This window comes from Arachis hypogaea, chromosome 20 (genome assembly GCF_003086295.3).
Source record: "Arachis hypogaea cultivar Tifrunner chromosome 20, arahy.Tifrunner.gnm2.J5K5, whole genome shotgun sequence".
NCBI classification, from domain to species: Eukaryota; Viridiplantae; Streptophyta; class Magnoliopsida; order Fabales; family Fabaceae; genus Arachis; species Arachis hypogaea.
Genome location: NC_092055.1, coordinates 135,828,313 through 135,848,536, shown reverse-complemented (window position 1 = coordinate 135,848,536; position 20,224 = coordinate 135,828,313). Strand labels below are relative to the sequence as shown.

General features: G+C 34.0%; 1 protein-coding gene across 1 annotated transcript; it reads left to right on the top strand.

Annotated features, from left to right (window-relative positions):
* Positions 1-11,242: 11,242 nt before the first annotated feature.
* LOC112784754 (UDP-glycosyltransferase 83A1-like) lies at positions 11,243-14,014 on the top strand. The gene is made up of 2 exons (XM_025828071.3): positions 11,243-12,095; positions 13,045-14,014. Exons 1-2 carry the CDS (start codon positions 11,615-11,617, stop codon positions 13,923-13,925), a joined length of 1,362 nt encoding a protein of 453 aa, XP_025683856.1. The 5' UTR covers positions 11,243-11,614; the 3' UTR covers positions 13,926-14,014.
* The last annotated feature ends 6,210 nt before the right edge of the window (positions 14,015-20,224 follow it).

Genomic DNA, 20,224 nt, shown 5'->3' with positions numbered 1-20,224 from the left:
GTAAAGAGGGCAAGTTGTTGCCATGTAACGAAATTCTTTTCATCAAGTTTAACTGGTAGTGGAGTAAGCGCTCCTTTGGAGGTGGTGAAAGCAACGATGGCCATGAGTCTTGATCAAGAACCTAAGCTTTCTAATACCATATGAACGTAGACTAAATTTTCAAAGTGGTCTATGAGATTGACACTGTATACTAAAATCATCCTTGAGATTCCAATTGTACCAATTACGTATCTGATATTGAAAAAATTGTACCATATTAGTCCCTGGCCCATTTTTCATTAACGACGTGTTGATGTGGCTTGATGACGTAGACCTTTGGTGACACGTGTACCTCATGGTTTGGCCATGTGTAACGATATGATGACGTGTCGGTCAGCGACACGTAGCACGCTGACGTGGATGGTTATGCCACGTATATTAAGGGAAGCGCTACTATATAGATGCAAAAAAACATCTATATATACAGAGCTAACGTGTATAGATTTTTAGTGTGAAAGGTACCAGACCACAGAGGGTGAACTTGAAGGAAAAGAAGGATCAGAGAAGAAAGGGGATCAAGAAAGAAAACAAAGAAAGAAAGGGGAAGAGGATATTATTAATTGAATCAGAGAGTTGGTTGAAGAAGCTAAGTATTACAAGTGATGAAGGTCAATACTTATAGAGAATGAGAGTGAACAAAGGAAGCTTTTAGCACCTTCTAACCGTTTCTAACTACCTAAATAACAGAAAAGAAAAGGTGGAGCTTAACAAAATTAACAGACAGTGAGGGAGAGTTCACACACTCTCTAAACATGCCATACCTCCTATCATCATCTCTAGTTATCTGCTTTATTGATAGCTGAACATTGGTTAACACCATAACTCCTATCGTCATCATCTCTAGTTATCTTCATTCTGATTTATTAGTAACTGAGCAATGGTTGTTACTGGTGAATTGTTGCTAATCATGGACACTCAACTTGCCTTGAAAGTGAAAGAAGCTCTCAAAGGGCACTGCCTTTATGAGGATGTCTGCTACCTGGACTAAGCCTGAAATGTGACTAACCCAAATTGCCTTACTATTGATATAGTCTCGAACAAAGTGCAAGTTTATTTCAAAATGTTTAGACTTGGAGTGAAAGATGGGATTAGCAGCAAGTAAAACAACACTCAAATTGTCACAGTACAACATTGGTGCCTCTGGTAGAGGATACAACAACTCAATCATCATAATCTTTATCCAAGTTAGCTCTACCACGCCTCTGTCATAGTCCTGTACTCAGCTTCAGTGCTTGATCTGGCCACTATCGTTTGCTTCTTTGACGCCCAATAGATTAAATTCGTCCCAAGAAAAACGCAATATCCATTGGTGGATTTCCTATCATTTGGGTCCCCAGCCCAGTCCAAATCACTGTATGCAGTTATTTCCAAGGAAGTCTCCCATTTTAAATGCAAGCCATAGCTAGCTGTTCCACTGAGGTACCTCAGCACTCGTTTCACCAATTTCTAGTGAGACTCTAGAGGAGCTTGAACAAACTGAGAAAGCTTGTTAACATTATAACATATCTCAGGCCTCATTATGGTTAAGTATTGTAGGCTGCCAATGACTGGTTTATATAGCTACGGATCATGGAAGCTTGATTCTCCAAGAGCTGTGACCTATACTGTGGAAGGCAGAAGAGTGTGACAAGGAGCACAGCCCACCATGCTAGCTTTCTTTAGCACCTCACTAATGTACTTTTGTTGGGTAAGCACCAAACCTCCATGACAAGTTTTGTTTGCTTGGATTTCAAGAAAATAATGGAGGTCTCCCATGTCTTTTAAGGCAAACTTATCATTCAGTTTTGCTGTCACATCCTTCACAAGCTTTGGAGATTCTCCGGTTACTATGATATCATAAACGTACACAAGCACATATGTCTTTAGTCCACTGAGTTATTTAATGAAGACTGAAATATCAGACTTTGTGGCCACGAAACCAATCTCTCTTAAGCCACCAGCCAACTTATGGTACCACTCTCTTGGGGCTTGCTTCAACCTATAGAGAGCTTTAGTGAGTTTACACACCAAGAAAATATCTCCTTGTTCATAACCTGGAGGCTGCCTCATGTAAACTTCCTCTGTTAAGTCACCATGAATGAATGCATTATTGACATCTAGTTGCCTAATTGGCCAAGACTTGGATACAACAATAGATAGTATGAGCCTAATAGAAGTAGGTTTTACCAGAGGGTTATAGGTTTCTGTAAAGTCAGAGCTAGGTTTTTTAGCATACCCTTAGCAACCAACCTCGCCTTGTATCTTTGCAAAGTTCCATATGCATTATACTTTAGTCTAAATATCCACCTGCTGCTAATTGCTCCTCTATTTGGTGGAAGACTCACTAATTTCCATTTCTGTTCTTGATCAAGGCAGCATATTCTACATCCATAGCTACCTTCCATTCTAGAGAAGTGAGAGCTTGTTCAACTGTTCTTGGCTCAACACTAGCAAGAAAAACCTTTGGCTTGACTATGCCAGCTTTACTCCTGGTGACCATTGGGTGAGAGTTCACTGCTGCAACTGGATGAACAGGCTCTGGATCTTCAAAAATTGGCAGCAGAATTTTAATATCATTGATGGGAATTGGAATTGGACTTGAGGAGGCTGCTATTGGCATTTGAGACCTGAATGGAGAGCTGGTGGAGGGTATGACTATTGCCTACTAATGCATGACTGAGAAACTAACTTGAGAGGAAGTATTGCTAGCAGAAGGTTGCTGACTTGAAGCTTGATCCCTAAGACTTGTTTTCTGAGGGTGATTCTACCTAGCCTCAGTTGAGCTTGGCAGAGGCCTTGGAATGGTTGGAATGGTTGGAACAGTAGGTGAGGCATCCTGATTGTCTGAGACAGGTTGATTGTGAGTGTGATGTGTTGCTTGTTGAAAGGGGAACTGATCTTCAAGGAACACAGCATGAGGAGTGATGATGACTCTTCCATCTTGAGTGAGACACTTATAGCCTTTGTGAGAAGTTCCATGGCCAATAAAGGTGCAGGGGAAAGATCTGAAGTCCAACTTATGCTTATTATAAGCTCCATGATGAGGAAAACACAGGCAGCCAAAAACTCAAAGCTGTTCATAGGAGGGCTTTTTGCTAAACAATTTTTCAATGGGAGACATGCCATCTAAGACTGAGGTTGGCAACATATTTATTAGCTTTGTAGTAGTGGTTAAGGCCTCTCCCCAAAATTTTGTAGACATAAATGCATCTGCAAGTAAGGTAAGTCCCATTTCAACCACATGACAGTGCTTCCTTTCAATAGCTCCATTCTGCTGATGGACATGAGGGCATGAAAACTTGCAAACAACTCCTTTAGCCTGCAATAGCTTTGATAAGCTCACATCTCAGCATCATTATCACTTTGCAACATCTTTAATTTTGTGTTTAATTGTAATTCAGTCGTTTGTTGGAAGTGATTAAATACTGATTTTAATGGAGCTCTAGATTTGATTAGATAAAGCCATGTGAATTTTGAAAACGCATCAATGAGGATTACAAAATACCAATGTCTATTATTATCAGCAATGGGAGCTGGCCCCCAAATGTCAGAGTGTACAAGTTCTAAGGGATGATTGTATACAATTTGTGAAAGAGGAAAGGGTAAATGATGAGATTTGCCAACACAGCAAGCTGAACAAGCAACTTTGGTTACTGGAAGTGAAATTTGACAGGTCTTTAGCACTTTTGACACAACACTATGGTTTGGATGTCCTAGTTTAGCATGTCAAATCAGCAAGTCATCTTTATTTCCTACTGATGCAGTAAAAGCTTCTGGTGGTTGTATGGACTGTAAGCTTTGAAGAGTTGTGAACTTATAGAGGCCTTTGTGAACAATGCCTTGAAGCACTGTCTCCTGAGTGTCTTTTGTTTTTATATATGCAGCACCTATCATCATGAAATTCAAAGAAGACTTGATTGTCACAATAGAACTAATATACACTCATCAAGTTCTTTGTAATTTCAGGCACACGTAACAATTTTCCAAAGTATAACATCCTAGAGCTCAAATCAGATTTAATGCACAAATTACCAACAAAGGAAATTTGCAAACATGTTCCATTACCAACTATGACTTGTTCATTGCCATAGTACTCCTCCTTTTCTAACAGATTCTGCTCATTGTGAGTCATATGATGCGTAGCTCCTGAATCGGGATACCAATTTGGATCCTGAACTGTGGCCGGTGTTGCTAGAACATTACAAAAATTGGCATGAGGCTGCAAAATCTACTGAGAGATCTGATTATTATAGCCTGAATTATTTTCATTTCCACTGCTGTATCCTTCATTGCTATAAGCCTGATTGTTTCCATGGTTGTATCCTTCATTGCTATATCCTCTACCTTCATAATCTCCTTCATATGGATCTTCATTGTATCTATACCAGCAAGTCCTTACTGTATGACCTATTTTGTTGCAAACCTAGAACTAAGGTTTCTCAATCATCTAACCTCTTGTGTTATGCATCATTCCTCCTCTATTGGACTGACCTCTACCGGTTGTGAACTATCCTCCATTGAAGACACATCTGCCTCCTTTAAACATTCTCCTTCCTCTTCCTCGAAAGCCACCTCTAAATCCTCCTCGGCCAAAATGAGCGATGTTGGCTTGTACAAACTATTCTGTCTTCCTGAATCTAGCGAGCATGCTCTCATGTGCGAGTAGCAGCGCTTATAACTCAGCCACTAATATGCTTTGAGCTCTTGCTAACACAAAGGTATACACTGAGGAATACTCTTCAGTTAGGCCATGCAAAATTGCATTTACATGACCGCTTTCATTAATTGACTCTCCTACAGAGAGTAGTGCATCAATTGTGCCTTTGATCGAAAGTATATACTTTGTCACAGATGCTCCGATCTGAAGAGTACTAAGCTTGTGCTTCAACTGCATTACCTTTGCCTTGATTTGAGAGGTGAAGTGATCCTCCAACCTCTTCCAAACTTGATGTGTGTAAGTGCATCCAACCATTCGTGTAGTGAATGGCTTGCTCATTGAGGCTAGGAGCCATGATTTGAGTAATACATCTTGTCTTTTTCACTGTTGATACTGTGGATTCAACACTATATCGGTTTCATCATCTATAACTACATATTGTTGAGGAATTCCTTTTCCTGTGACATGGCTCAGCATATCATTTCCTTCAATTGTTGAGAATGCTTGGTCTTTTCACTGCAAAAATTTATCCTCATCCAGCTTCATTGAAATTGGTATTGCGACAAATCCCTGAGCCATTGTATGTGGCTTTGATTTTCTTGTTCTTGTGACTTGGATCTTACGGAAGCTGTGGCACCATATGCTTTGATATCATAAAAGGTACCAGACCACAGAGGGTGAACTTAAAGGAGAAGAAGGATTTAATGAAGAAAGGGAATCAAGAGAGAAAATAGAGAAAGAAAAGGGAAGAGAATTTCATTGATTGAATCAGAGAGTTGGTTGAAGAAGCTAAGTATTACAAGTGATAAAAATTATTACTTATAGAGAATGAGAGTGAACAGAGGAAGCTTCTAGCACCTTCTAATAGTTTTTAACTAATTGAATTTAGAAAAAAAGGTAGAGCTTAACAGAATTAACAGACAGTGAGAGAGAGTTCACACACTCTGTATACGTGCCATAACTCCTATCATAGTGACACATGTTTCTATTTTTTCTGGTCTCTCTCAGTCGTGTAGCAGCTTTCTTAGCAACACTGTAATTGTTCAGTGATTTGTCCCTACAAAATTAAAGATTATCAATACCTAAAATTTTAATGACACCAAGATTTCTTTCATACATTGGTAGGGGTGTTCATGGATCGAATCGTATCCGCAAATCCGCGATAAATATCCGCTTCTAATTCGAAAATTGCGGATACGATCCGATCCGCACCTTTTACGAATTGGATCGCGGATCTCTACTCTACATCCGCATATCCGATCCGCACAATAATATATATCTATATATATATATATATATATATATATATATATATATATATATATATATATATATATATATATATATATATGTTTGATCTTATATTTACTTGTTTGTATGTTTTAGTTAGTAATTATTTTTCATATATTGTATTATTTTATTTTTGTTATTTAGGAAAAGTTTGATTAAAAATATTTTAAGAATAAATAAGTTTAAAAGTATGAAAGAAATATTTTTATTGAATTTTTTACATAGAAATATGATTAAAAAGAGAATGTTCAATTATACGGATATATCCGATATATATCTGATCCGATTCGCACATTTACAGATCGGATCGAATCGGATCCAATACTAAAAAATGAAAATATCATATCCAATTAGATCCGATAGAAATTGTGCAAATCAGATCGAATTTTCTGCTACATCCAATCCGATCCGATCCACGTACACCTCTGTACATTGGGCTGAGCAAAGTAAGCAGTTTGAAAATACGGTGTAATGTGAAATTGGACTTATAGATAGACATGATAAATGTATCGAGTAAACTTTGGTTATACTTTTAATTTAATAAATATACATAAACATAAATTGGTCATATTATGTTATTATAGCATATATAAAATAATTTTTAAATTTTAATAATTATAAAATTTATATTTTTATACATATATCAGACATATAATTTTTTTTTTTACCAAAGATAGGCCGCAACTTTTTAATTAAGTAGGGAAAGATTATGTCATTTGAGCTATAATTCATTGGCTATTAGACATACAATTACAAAAATGTAAGAAAGAAATTATAATGTTTTAACAAGAAAAATAATATTTAATTTTTTATTTTATTTTGTATAAATTATGACACTATGAGTTTTTAACAAAATTATTACAGTTAAATGAGGTACTAAAATATTTATACGTTATTGTAAAGAATAGAGAAGTGATGAATAAATGACAAAGAAAGTATAAAACTATAAATACAAGTAAATATTAATCACTTTTCGAAATTATTAGTGTGCAGAGATAAAGTTTAAGTTTGTTATTAATAAAGTGATATTGTTTTTTTTATTATTATTATTCTTGAATCTTGACAATTTATGATTTGAATGATTCACGAAACAACAATGTAACGGTCAACATTAACAATGACAAAAGTATTGGAAAAAAAACCTTTTGTAAAAATGAATTTTACGGTTATTATAAGATTTAAAAAAAAAATAATTTGCTTGTAATATGAGTTAAACTTTAAAGTGGTCCTTGAGATTCACAAAATGCACCGATTTAGTCTCTGACTTTTCAATTGCACTAATTAAGTCTTTCAGATTGAAAAAAATGCATCAAGCTAGTCCCCCTAATATTTTCCGGTCATATTCCTTGCCGGCGAGAGTGACGTGGTGAATGAGTGCCACGCTGGAGTGTCTAACGGTTGGTTGATGTGGCAATTGAAAGTTTAAACCCTAATTTAGTCCCTAATCCCCTTTTAAACCCTAACTCAAAAGGAGCGCAGCACTTCTTCGTCTTCATCATCTTCTTCTTCTTCCCTTCTCCCCACACTCTTCAAACGCATCCTCCATCCCCTTCTCCACCTCCGCCTCTTGTTCCTCTTCGTTCTCGCCTAAACTAAACCGCACTCACTCTTCTCTTTTTTCTTATTATTTTTTTTAATGATGTCTGAATCCGTTCTCTGCGTATTAACCGAGGACCTCCTCGTCCGAGTCCTTCACCACCTCCACTCCGACGCCGACCGAAAATCATGGCGACTCGTCTGCAAGCACCTGAACCGGGTCGAATCCCTCACCCGAACAACCATGGATCGAGTTCCTGCTCGTCTTGCTCCACAAATTCCGCAACATTCAGGAACTTGACCTCTCCCTCTGCCCGCGGATCGACGACGGAGCCGTCAAGGTTATGCTGAGTCAGGGATCGCCCGGTTGGACTCGGGGGGCTTAAGAGGCTGGTGCTGAGTCGAGCCACCGGTTTGGGCCACTCGGGTCTGGAACAGCTGGTTCGTGCGTGTCCCTTGTTGGAGGCCGTTGACGTGTCGCATTGTTGGGGTTTCAGTGACAGAGAGGCTGCGGCCATTTCGTGCGGCACGAGGTTGAGGGAGGTGAACATGGACAAGTGCTTGGGTGTCACTGATATTAGGTTGTCAGGATCGCTGTTGGTTGCAGCAGATTAGAGCACCTCAGCTTGAAGTGGTGCTTTGAGATTTCTGATCTTGGCGTTGACCTTCTTTGCAATGAGTACGAGAATGAGCAGGAAAGAAGAAGAAGATGATGATGATGATGAAGACGAAGAAGTTCTGAGTTAGGGTTTAAAAGGGGATCAGGGACTAAATTGGGGTTTAAACTTTCAATTGCCACATCAACCAACCGTTAGACACTTCAGCGTGGCATTCATTCGCCACGTCACTCTCGCCGGCAAGGAATATGACCGGAAAATATGAGGGGGACTACCTTGATACATTTTTTTCAATTTGGAGAACTTAATTAGTGCAATTAGAAAGTCAGAGACTAAATCGGTACATTTTGTGAATCTCATGGACCACTTTGGAGTTTAACTCCTTGTAATATTAACATGTTAGAGTTGTGTGAACTGCCGAACACCTTGTATAAGTGACTAATGATAATAGAATTAGGATTATGGTGAAGGGACTAAAATTTAACTAAAAAATTATACATTTGAAAAAATGAATAATATCAACGTTAATAATCTATAATTAATATATAATTTCAACAGAACTAAGATCTACATTTCAAATTTTCAACAGAACTAAGATCTACCATATAAGAAATTTTTTATATAATTTCAACAGAACGAAGATCTATCATATAAGAATTTTCTATAATTTATTTACCATAACAAAAAACGTTAAACAAAAAAGAAACAATATTCTAAAAGAAAAAAAATCGTGTAAAAAAAAAACCATACTGCTAAATGTTTATGGATCGAATCTGAATCGTATATTTGTAGTGTTTATCTGAAAATTATGGATATGGATCAGATCCGCACACTAATAAATTAAGATCGAATTGGGTATTTTATGTAGGTATCCGTATATCTGTGAATCCGCAAAAAAAAAATTAATATTCTTTTTATGTTTTATTTTAACTAATAATTATTATATGTTATATTATTTTATTTTTATTATTTAAAAAAATATATTTAATATTATTTTAAAAGTAAACATATTTAAAAGAGTAGAAAAACGAGATTTTATTAATTTTTTAATAAAAATAAGCTTTTAAAAAGTATTTTTATGTTTTGCGAGTATATTCGATATTCAATCCGATCTAAACTAAAAAATTGTGGATATTAAAACCGATCTGATCCGATAATTTTAGTGCGAATCAGGTTAAAATTTTGACCATATTCGATCCGATCCGATTTGCGTTCACCCTATGCGCAACTTATAAAAATATATTGCATTATTTAAAAAAAAAGAAATTAGATCATAACAAGGGCCTAATTATATGAAATATAACTGAAAAGTTGTCCCAATATATTAAGTTAAAAACTCCATGATTACAAATGTAATAGTAATGCTAATTATATATTTTTAAATAAAGATATTATTTATACATTAAAATCAACCATCAATATATATATATAGTTTAATTTATTTTAAATATATATTTATATTTTAATATTTATTTTATATTAATAACTGATTTTAATGCTTAATTTTAATATATACATAGTATAGTCAATTTTAAAAGGGACAAAAATCTTAAGGATTAATAGTCAAATTCATTCGTGAAAGATCACCATACCCATTTTTAAATTAGTTCTCAAATAATTTTTTTAGTCATATTAGTCCATAAAAAATAAAAGTTAAATTGGTTTTTCCGTCAATTGGATGATGACGTGTCACGTTAAGTGCCACGCGACATAATGACATGGTAGGTTAATGCCACGTGTCACAAGATGATTAGTTGACGTGTTAGGTCAGTGACACCTAGCACGCTATATGTCACTTGACATGTACAAAAATTATTTATAATCAAAATAGTATCTAAAAGTCCAGATGTAAATCATTTTCATCCATACAATTTTAAAAATTAATCAAATTAGTCTTTATATAAATTTTTTTTATTTTTTTCATAATATTAAATTTAAAATATTTTTTGATAGTACTAATTTTAATATTATTTTTTAGATTTTAATAAAAAAATTTAAATAAAATAATAAAATTATTAAATTATTAAAAAATTATTTTATCATTTGTATTTTAAAATTTTATATTTTTAAATTATAATTTTTTTATGTAAAATTTTTTTATTTAAAAAAGGTTATCAAATTATTGTTGATTTTATGTAATATTTTAAATCTCACTAAATAATATAGGCATTATTTTGAAATTTAAATCTTTTAAAATTTCTTAAAATTATAATTCTTATTATTATTTAATTTATATGGTAGAACTCAATAATTAAAAAATCGATTTGTGAAATTATTTGTTGAATCTTAATATTTTAAAATAGTTTTTAAAAATAACTACTATATTTATTTAGTAAGATCTAAAAGATTAAAATATTTTAAAATAATTACTATATTATTTAGTAAGATTTAAAATATTAAATTTTTAAATATATAATCAACAATAATTTGATAAACTCATTAAATAAAAAAATTTTACTATAAAAAAATTACAATTTAAAAATATAAAATTTTAGAATACAAATGATAAAATAATTTAATTATTTTTATTATTTTATGTAAAGAGAATTTTGTTTATTAAGATCTAAAAAATAATATTAAAATTTGTAGTATTAAAAAATATTTTAAATTTAATATTATAAAAAAATAAAAAAAATTTTATATAAAGACTAATTTGATTAATTTTTAAAGTTTTAGGGATGAGAATGGCTTATGTTTAGACTTTTAGAAACTTTTTTTATTATAAATAATATTTTTTACATGTCAAGTGACACGTGACGTGTTAGGTGTCACTGATCTGACACGTTAACTAATCATCTTGTGACATGTAGTATTAACTTACTACGTCATCATGCCATGTAACATTTAACGTGATACGTCATCATCTAACTGAGGAAAGAATTAATATGACTTACGTTTTATCTTTTAGAGACTAATATGACTAAAAAATTCATTTGAAGATTAATTTAAAAAATAAATTTTATTAAATTCTAGCCAGCATGTAACCAGCAAAGAAAAGTGAGCAATTGAATGAAATCTCACACCAATCTCACACCATTAAAACCATCATTAATAGCTATTTGATGACTACAAATCACAAAAGTTACTGGCATTCCTCGTAAATTTAATTATTAACCCAAAATCTTAAATTTGTAGTATGTCATTGAAACAACTGATGTCATGAGAAAGAGAAAAAAGAAAAGTAGAACTTTGTATCCCTAAGAAAATTATAACACGTTACTTCTGTAGATGTTATGATAACTCCACGATAGACTTTTCCTTATATTAAAATAGTAATACAAAAGATGATAGGTCTCGAGAGTGTGACTGATGAGTAGTGTAACATTCACCGCACATTCCTTGGAAAAATCTAAAAAATCTCCACCCAGTACACCAAGGAATAGATACATATATCTAAACGGTAAAACCGCAATGATAAATAAAGAAAGGGAGAATAATCAAACTCATTGGAACACAAAATTAAAAGTGAAAAAAATACAAAGGTGTAATCATCGTGATGAGCACCCCAACAGTGCTAGTTCTACCATCTCCAACTCAAGGGCATGTAAACCCCATGATGATCCTTTCACATAAGCTGGTTGATCATGGATGCAATATCATCTTTGTCAACTCAGACTTCAACCATAAGAGAGTAGTCAGATCCATGGACAACAACAATGAATCATCTTCACCAATAAAATTGGTGTCAATCTCAGATGGGTTGGGACCTGACCATGACAGAGTCGATCTAGGAGAGTTATGCGACTCCATGTTGAGGACCATGCCTTCAGAGCTTGAGAAGCTGATAGAAGATCTTCAAATGAACGAGGGCATTAAAGTAACTTGCGTTGTTGCTGATGTGTTCATGGGTTGGGCTTTGGAAGTTGCAAGCAAAATGGGAATCAAAGGTGCATTCTTTTGGCCTACGGCAGCATCACTGTTTGTGTTGCAGTATAACGCCTCCAACCTTGTTGCTGATGGCATCTTAGACTCTGATGGTAATTTAATATTAATTGACACCTCACCAACTTGCATTAGTTTATGAATAAGCTAAGCATTCAATTCTTTTTGTTAACTAAATTTAATTAAATTGGTCTAACATAACAAAAATTAGTTATGGTTAACATTATTCCAGATCTTATTATTTAACTTAATTAAACTTGATTTATAAGAAAATTTAGATGTGTAGTATTACTCTTAAGTTTATATATATGTAAATAAATGCACTATAGTATACTACATACTCCTATATACTTCAGTCACCAAAAAAGAAAAATACTCCTATATACTTCTATCAGAGTCCATTGCTAAATATAGTAGACATGTAGATTTCTTAACTATAGACCTGAAGTTAGAATTTTAGAAAATTCCCATTTTCTTAATGAAACTACAGTAGTCAAATTAAAATAATTAAGTTCTTTGTAATAAAAGTTGAATGCTAGTGGTTAAATGACTTAAATCAAGATAAAAAAAATCATTTAATCATTTTTTTTGTTGGGATATATATGCAGCAATGATACCAGTTATTTAAAGTCACATCATGTTAAAAAAAATAAACTTAACTTTGAAATTATCATTTTCCGGTGGTTTTGTATCTAAATCAAAATTATTTGTTATACATTTTAAATACTTGAACATCAATGTAATATGTTGGTTCAAAAAATATATTAAAAAAATTATTCTTTCATCATTGGCATTGATGTACGATTTCTTTGAAAATATGGTATATAAGTAAAAACTCACGTACGTACAGTCAACTTCAATTCATGTGAAATTGATAGTTGAGAGCCGTTAAATAATTTAATTGATTAGACTAAATTTTTATTTAACGATTTTTAATTATCAATTTCACGTGAAGTTAACTGAACTTGAATTTCCTTCTATCCGACATGTATTTCTTATTTTCTTTGGTCACAAAGTAAGAGTTTATCTTGTTTCGAATTGCAGGATTTCCAATCTCAGAAAAACCATTGTGGTTATCCTCTTGCATTCCAACTATGGATATTAAAGTCTCTTGGTGGCTAAATATGTTCGACCCGTTTGTTGGAAAGCAAATGTTTAAGTATGCGACGCATTGTATGCGTAATTCAAATTTGACCGAGTGGTTCCTCTGTAACAGCACACCAGAACTTGAACCTGAAGCATTTTCCTTATTACCAAACATATTATCTCCAATAGGTCCATTATTGACACCTAACAACAACAATACAATATCAGTAGGACAATTCTGGGAAGAAGATATATCTTGCATGAGTTGGTTAGATCAGCAACCTCAATGTTCTGTAGTTTATGTTGCTTTTGGAAGTCACACTCTCTTTAATCAAACACAATTTACAGAACTTGCACTTGCACTTGAACTTACCAATAGACCCTTTCTCTGGGTTGTGCGTCAAGATCCCAATTGCACCAATAAGGTGTCTCTCCCTCCCGAATTTAAGGGTTATAAAGGTAAAATAATTGGATGGGCTCCACAAAAGATGGTATTGAGCCACCCTGCCATAGCTTGTTTTGTGAGTCATTGCGGTTGGAATTCGACCATAGAAGCTTTGTCTAATGGGGTACCTCTCCTGTGTTGGCCATATTTTGGTGACCAGTTTTTCAATAAGAATTATATTTGTGATGCATTGAAAGTTGGAATGGCATTTGATTCGGATGAAAATGGAATGATCTCACGTGGAGAGATAAAAGAGAAAGTGGATCAGTTGCTTAGTAATGAGAACACAAGATCAAGGTCTCATAAGCTGATGGAAAAACTAAAGCACAACATGGAAGAAGGAAGTACTTCTTCAACGAACTTAAGCAGGTTTTTCACTTGGTTGAAAGGATAATTAAGGGTTAGCTAGTTGCCTTGTTATGATTATGTAATAATAAGAAAAACTGTTCACGAGTTTTTTATGCGACATTGTTGTTAGTATAATCATTCTTTGCATGGTTGTTAAATGAATTTAAAAAAAAAAATGTTTTAAAAACAATTTTTTTTTTCAAGATATGCACAGGAGGTTATCTCTTTTGGCATGTATTACTCGGCTTTTTAGTTACTATTACGTTAAGACTATACTAAAATCAGTTATTAATATAAAATATATATTAAAATATAAATATATATTAAAAATAAATTAATCTACATATATAAATATATGTAAATATATTAATAATAAATTTTAATAACTAATTTTAATATACGAATAACATTTTTATTTTTAGTTAGACCCTTAAATTGGGCCAACTTAAAAAAAGTTCATGACAATAGACAATTCGTTCACGTAAGATAAGTTAGCGAAATATTGCCAATGAGCCTTAGCTCACACGGTATTCTGCCCCTCCCCATTTTAAAGGTCTCGGGCTCAACTCCTATCAATAGCAACCGAGAAAAAAAAATAGTAAGTATATGAGGAGCGTGTGGGTGTGTGTTGTACCTAGAATTGGAAGTTGTCCAATCCAGTTGAGGTACCTAGAATTGGGGGTTGTCCAATCCACCTGACCAAAAAAAAAAAAATTAGCGAGATATTAATAAACGAGTCCCGCTAGGGAGACAATGAGATATCTATACAATATGTACAATAGAATTTTAATTTGGCCCATTTTAAAATAAAAATAAACCATCATTTACCCTAATTGAAACCCCCAATTTCAAATTATCCCCATTTACCTATTTTGACCGTCAGTAACCCTCTCCCCCCAAAATCCCACACTGTCGCTACTCAACCTACCCCCAACCCTCTCGTCGCCGCCTGCACCCGCAACCTGCCGCAGCTCGAACGAGAATTGCATCGCCCACCCCCTTCTGCAGCGCCCAGCTTCCGCACCCGTACCCGGTCGCTGGAAGCAACTGCGGCGCACCGTTCTGGGCTGAACATCCCAGCCTTGCGTCCCCTCGTGCCGCGGACCAGTCATCGGCGCCAACCCGAACAGCAGCACCTGGACCTGCTTCCCGCGCGTCATCTCTGCGTCAGCCTGCTGCCACGATCCTGCCTCCTGCGTCGGAGAGTTGATGCCGTGACCATTCGACAGTCCAGGGCCTCATTAGTGTTAAAGCCCCCCATCTCCGACCGTCGTTAATCATCTATGGTTAGTGGGTTAATTTCCTTTTTTTAGGATTCATCTTTCTGTTACTTCGTGTTCTAGACACAGTTTAGCCTGCTGAGATGTTTGATTGTACATGGTGGAAAATCGAATACATGCAATTTTAGTATGTAGGAACATGTTGAATAAGATGTTTGCTGAGATTGTTGAAATTGATTTAAGGATAGTGTGGGAAAGGTCGCAAAATTTAGGTAATCTGGTTCAAATAGCAGATTATTTTTCCCTCGCCTAGTTGTCCTTTGCATGCAATGTGACGTACCCAAGCTGACCATTGTCGATTTGTAGTTGACCCTAATTGGATGTTTACTTTAGCAGGATATCGGATGGTTGGTTTTGATGATAGTTCTTTTTCTTTTTAGGCATATATGCTGTCTGTTTGTGCTATTGGTGGTGGTATTGGATTTTAATTAAGAATGTAATAATTGAATAAAAGTTCTTAATTTATTAGATGTTTATTATCAATTAAAATGGATGTTTATTTTACTATGTATGCAGATGATTTGTTTATTTAAAAAGTGGATGTTTATTTTACTTATAGTATTGATCTTTTGCTTGATTTGCTGAATTCTGCATGTACATGCTCCACTAGTTTCTTTTGTTAAGTGATTTCGGAGTAATGAAGAAAAATTGGATTAGACTTAGTTTATGTTTAGTTGAGTTTGAGTTAGGCTATTTAAACATGGTGCACGGATGAAATTTTGGTTAATTTGTTAGATGTTTAGTATCAACTAAGACGGATGTTCATTTTCTTTAGAATAAGTTAGTTGGCTGTAAAAGTGATTTGACTATCTCTTTGAGATTAAGGTACTATGTTCACTCTTAAAGTGAACAACAATTAAGTTACATAAACAGAACAAAAAATGATGTTTTTTCTCTCTCTTATAGCTGCTGGAAATCACAAGAGACAGCAAGGTATGATGCAACAATAAGGTTGCTGTTGTATGACTTTGCTGGTCACAACCCAGAGTTTGTAGTCCTAGAAACAGTCTTAACACAAGGAAAAAAGTTGCATGACACTCACCAAACCACACAATTGCACAGATGCATGCACTGGGTTGCATGCTCAGTCTTGTCAATGAATGCATGAAGTTTCATGATCGATCTATTGGTTTATAATGTCTAATCATGCATTCAAATGATGTAGTGATCCAGTAGAAGGTTAAAGGTCTTCAATAGAAAATACCATGATATATAACATGTCTCATAATATGATATTTTGAATTAATATAAGAAAAACAAGTTTAATTTACATATGTTTACAAGTGATACTGAGAATTCAAGATAAACCTGCCAGCATTAAAGAAGTCCTTGAGTTTTTGATGAAATATCTTGAATTGCTCCACAAATGCTTAATTATATTCTTTTGGGTTCTTTGTGATTTTAGCAAGCATAGCTTTTGTTGCAACCAAATCTTCAGAACCACCATTTCGGTGAACCTTGTTTTGTATAGTGTGCTTAATTTGTAACTGCCAAAAAAGAGCATGAAACAGGCAATCTATCATACATTAAACTGAAATGGGATTACATACTTGAGGTACTGGAGGAAAACAACCTTGAGGTCACATGGGATGTCATTCTAGTGAGCAATATCTCTAATTCAAGTCAGAGGAACAGATACAGTGAATTCAGCCTTGAAAGATGGCAAACATGGATGAATCTTACGGATTTCAAGAACTTCCTGTATATCAATGAAAAGTTATGGTAAAGAAGTAAGGGCCAAATTCTATTAGACAGCAAGACACAATATATATGTAGCAAATAAAACTAAACATTATATTAATTGACAATTGAAAAACTTCCAAAATAATTATTTTGTGTTGGAATTGAGTTTCACTCTGTTTTATTGGTTATAGTGAAAGCAATTATTTAGTTAATCATTTAGTTATGCTTTTTTGAGGTTAAAATTTTTTTTCATAGATTGTTGATTATCTTCTAAAGCTTGGGGTTAATGAGTTCTTGTTACACACTAGTGATTGATATGCCTGAAAATTGAGCTGTGTTCCTGTTTTTCAGTGCACATTGGCTATTACACTGGTTACAAAATTAAAGAGCAAGGAAGAGAAAAAGGGATCACAAGTACAATCTCTAGCAGCCAAAATGTTGGCGAAAAATTACAAGTAGAGAGCTCATGACAAATTTCCTTAACTTAGCCTTGAAGAGCTTAATACTGTCATCATGATGCAGCATTTCTTGAAGATTCTTCTTATGTTAACACACTTTTAAATATTGATGACTAACTGTTGACTTTCTAGTATTTCTCTAAACTATAAATTATATATCTCATGTAAATGTTATGTAATAAAAAACATTTCTTTTAATTTCAAATTAAGACTTTATTTATTTTTCAATTTAATATCAATGTTACAAGAATTCTATTTTAATCTATAATTCTAAACCATGAAACAAAAGAAACACGCGGAGCATGCGGATGCAAAAACCAGAAAATTAAGTAAAAGACAAATGGTATATCTAAAATAAACATCCACTTAAAAAAAAAAGAACAATTTGCATAGACAGTAAAATGAACATCCACATTAGTTGATAAAAAATAACTAAACAATTGACCAAAAATACCACTCGTGCATCATGTTTAAATGGTATAACTAAAACTCAGCTTGAATTCAATCAAATTAAACTAAATCTAATTCAACCCACATAATAAAAAAAACTTGCAGGCCATATGCAAATAAAATACAGGAAATCAAGTAAAAGACAAATAATATACCCAAAATAAGCATCTACTTTAGAATGGAAAGAACCATCTGCAATTATAATAAAATGAACATCCGACTTAGTTTAAATGGCTAAAGAAAAATACAATTTAGTATTTCTTTTACAAATCTAAATGTCACATAACTCTGTTATAACTTAATCACTTATATCTAACTACAACAACTCCAAGCATACTTGAATTCAGTGAATGGAACACTAAATCCAATTCTACAATATGATTAAGTTCCGTCTCATCAGTTTCTAGCTCAGTCACACCCGTCACTTCAACGACCTGCAATCAAACATAACAACAACAAAAAAACCAACCAAAGGAATTAAGTGATATATAGTATTATGACATAAATATCAGCAATATAAACCACCAAGAAAATAACTAACTTAAACAAGATTAAGCGTCTTAGTAAAATTTCAGTTTATAATAGGCACCATGCTCACTATTTTTAACAAAGACTTCTAATCAGGTAAAATTATATCAAATTCAATCCAAATCACATAAACATCTAAATTAGAATGAAAATAACGATCGACCTACTTAGTAAAATGAACATCCGGCCTATATTAAAACTACTTTACACTGAGAGTACATTAAAATTAAATTTTATAATATATATCTATGCTTTCCTTCATGAAAAAGAAGCATTGGAACTCCAAGCCATAGAAACAAAAACAGAAAATGGAATATACAAAACACTATTCTCTCTAGAATATACATTCTTTGCAGCGTATAACTTACATTTTCTGCATTTTATTTATGTCAATTTAGTTAGATCATAGTATAAGATCTTATCTATGAGTTAAGACTTATTTAAAGACTATAACTCAAAGAAACCACAATAAAATAAAATTCTAAATAGAAGAAACTAGAAAAGAAGTATTTGTACTACCTTTCCAAGAGTGAAAGCAAAAGCTGCACAAGCAATACCAGCACCTACAATGATGATATCATCACATCCTTCTGAGACTTCTGGTGGAACTCATGTACCATTTACTGATGTCTTCATACTTTGTGCATGTATTGTTGCACTTGGAACACTGGATTTTTTCTTGTTTGATGCAGAACCGTACAAAACAAGCACAAGCACCAAACCAAAGGCTATGACACTTCCAAAAATAAACATATAATCCATTGCCAAGAATAAGAACAAGGGATTGGTGAAACTGTGAGACATAGTTTGGGAAATAATGAAGAAAGATTAATAAGAACTAAGAATGGTGATACACCCTTTTTGTTCTATTGATCCTGTGAGCCTTAACGTGTTGCACTCTTCTTTTTTAATATCTAAAAAACTTGTTTCAACAGTAAATGTATACCAATACCACATAATTAAACAACAAATAGCAACAACAACAATAAATTAACCACATTAATATAAATACTCACACTGTTATGATTTAGTCCATCAACATCACAACAAACAGTAATAACATGAACTGCATTGTTATGAGAATACATTAAATAATACATCAAAAAAAATTTCTACTAATTAGAAAATCCTACCTGAACAGTTGTTAAAAGGGATCCAATTTCCTTCACATATCTGTTATAACTTTTTGTAAAACAACCGCAGCGCTTTGAATCAGGATAGAAAACATCTAGGCTCTTTTAAAGAAACAATTTATTATTAGTTACTAAGTGGCCTTTTCTTTTGAAATCTGCTTAAAAAATAGAGAATAAACATCCAACTTAGTGCTTCATACAATTTCATAAAATTCTGAAAAAAAAAAGGGAAAAAATGACGACCTTTTGAAATGCGGCAGTGATCGACAACGATGCAATTGCGAGGGGAGGAGGGCTGCGGTAGCGATCTGCGAACTGCGAGGATAGGGGGCTGCGGCAGTGAACTGCGAATCGCGAGTGAAAGGGAGACGGAATGGTGGCGGTTCCTCGAAGCGCGACTGGGAGGGCACGAGCATTTCGTGAACGGCAGTGGCTGCGTTTGATTCCGTCATAGAGGAAGGGTGAGTGGTCGCTGAACGATGGCGCGACAGCGTGACGGCATGTTGCTATCCTTCGCGCGGGCTCCTGCATCAATGGCGGTGGTTGTGGCGGTCTGCAATGAGGACGGAGTGATGAAAGTCTGCTCGGTGCCACCGCGGCGTGGTAACGGCGCGAAGAAAAGGCACGCCGGATTGTTAGGAGTAGGGTAGGGCGGCACGGCGTTGGAGGTTTGGGGGTGAGGGATTAGGGTTTGAGGAAAAGGGTTTGGATACTAATCAGTGAGAACAGATTTGTTTTATAGAATGAATTTTTTTATTTTTGAAAAATATGAATTTTAAAATTAATTAACTTAACTGTCATTTAAAATTAATT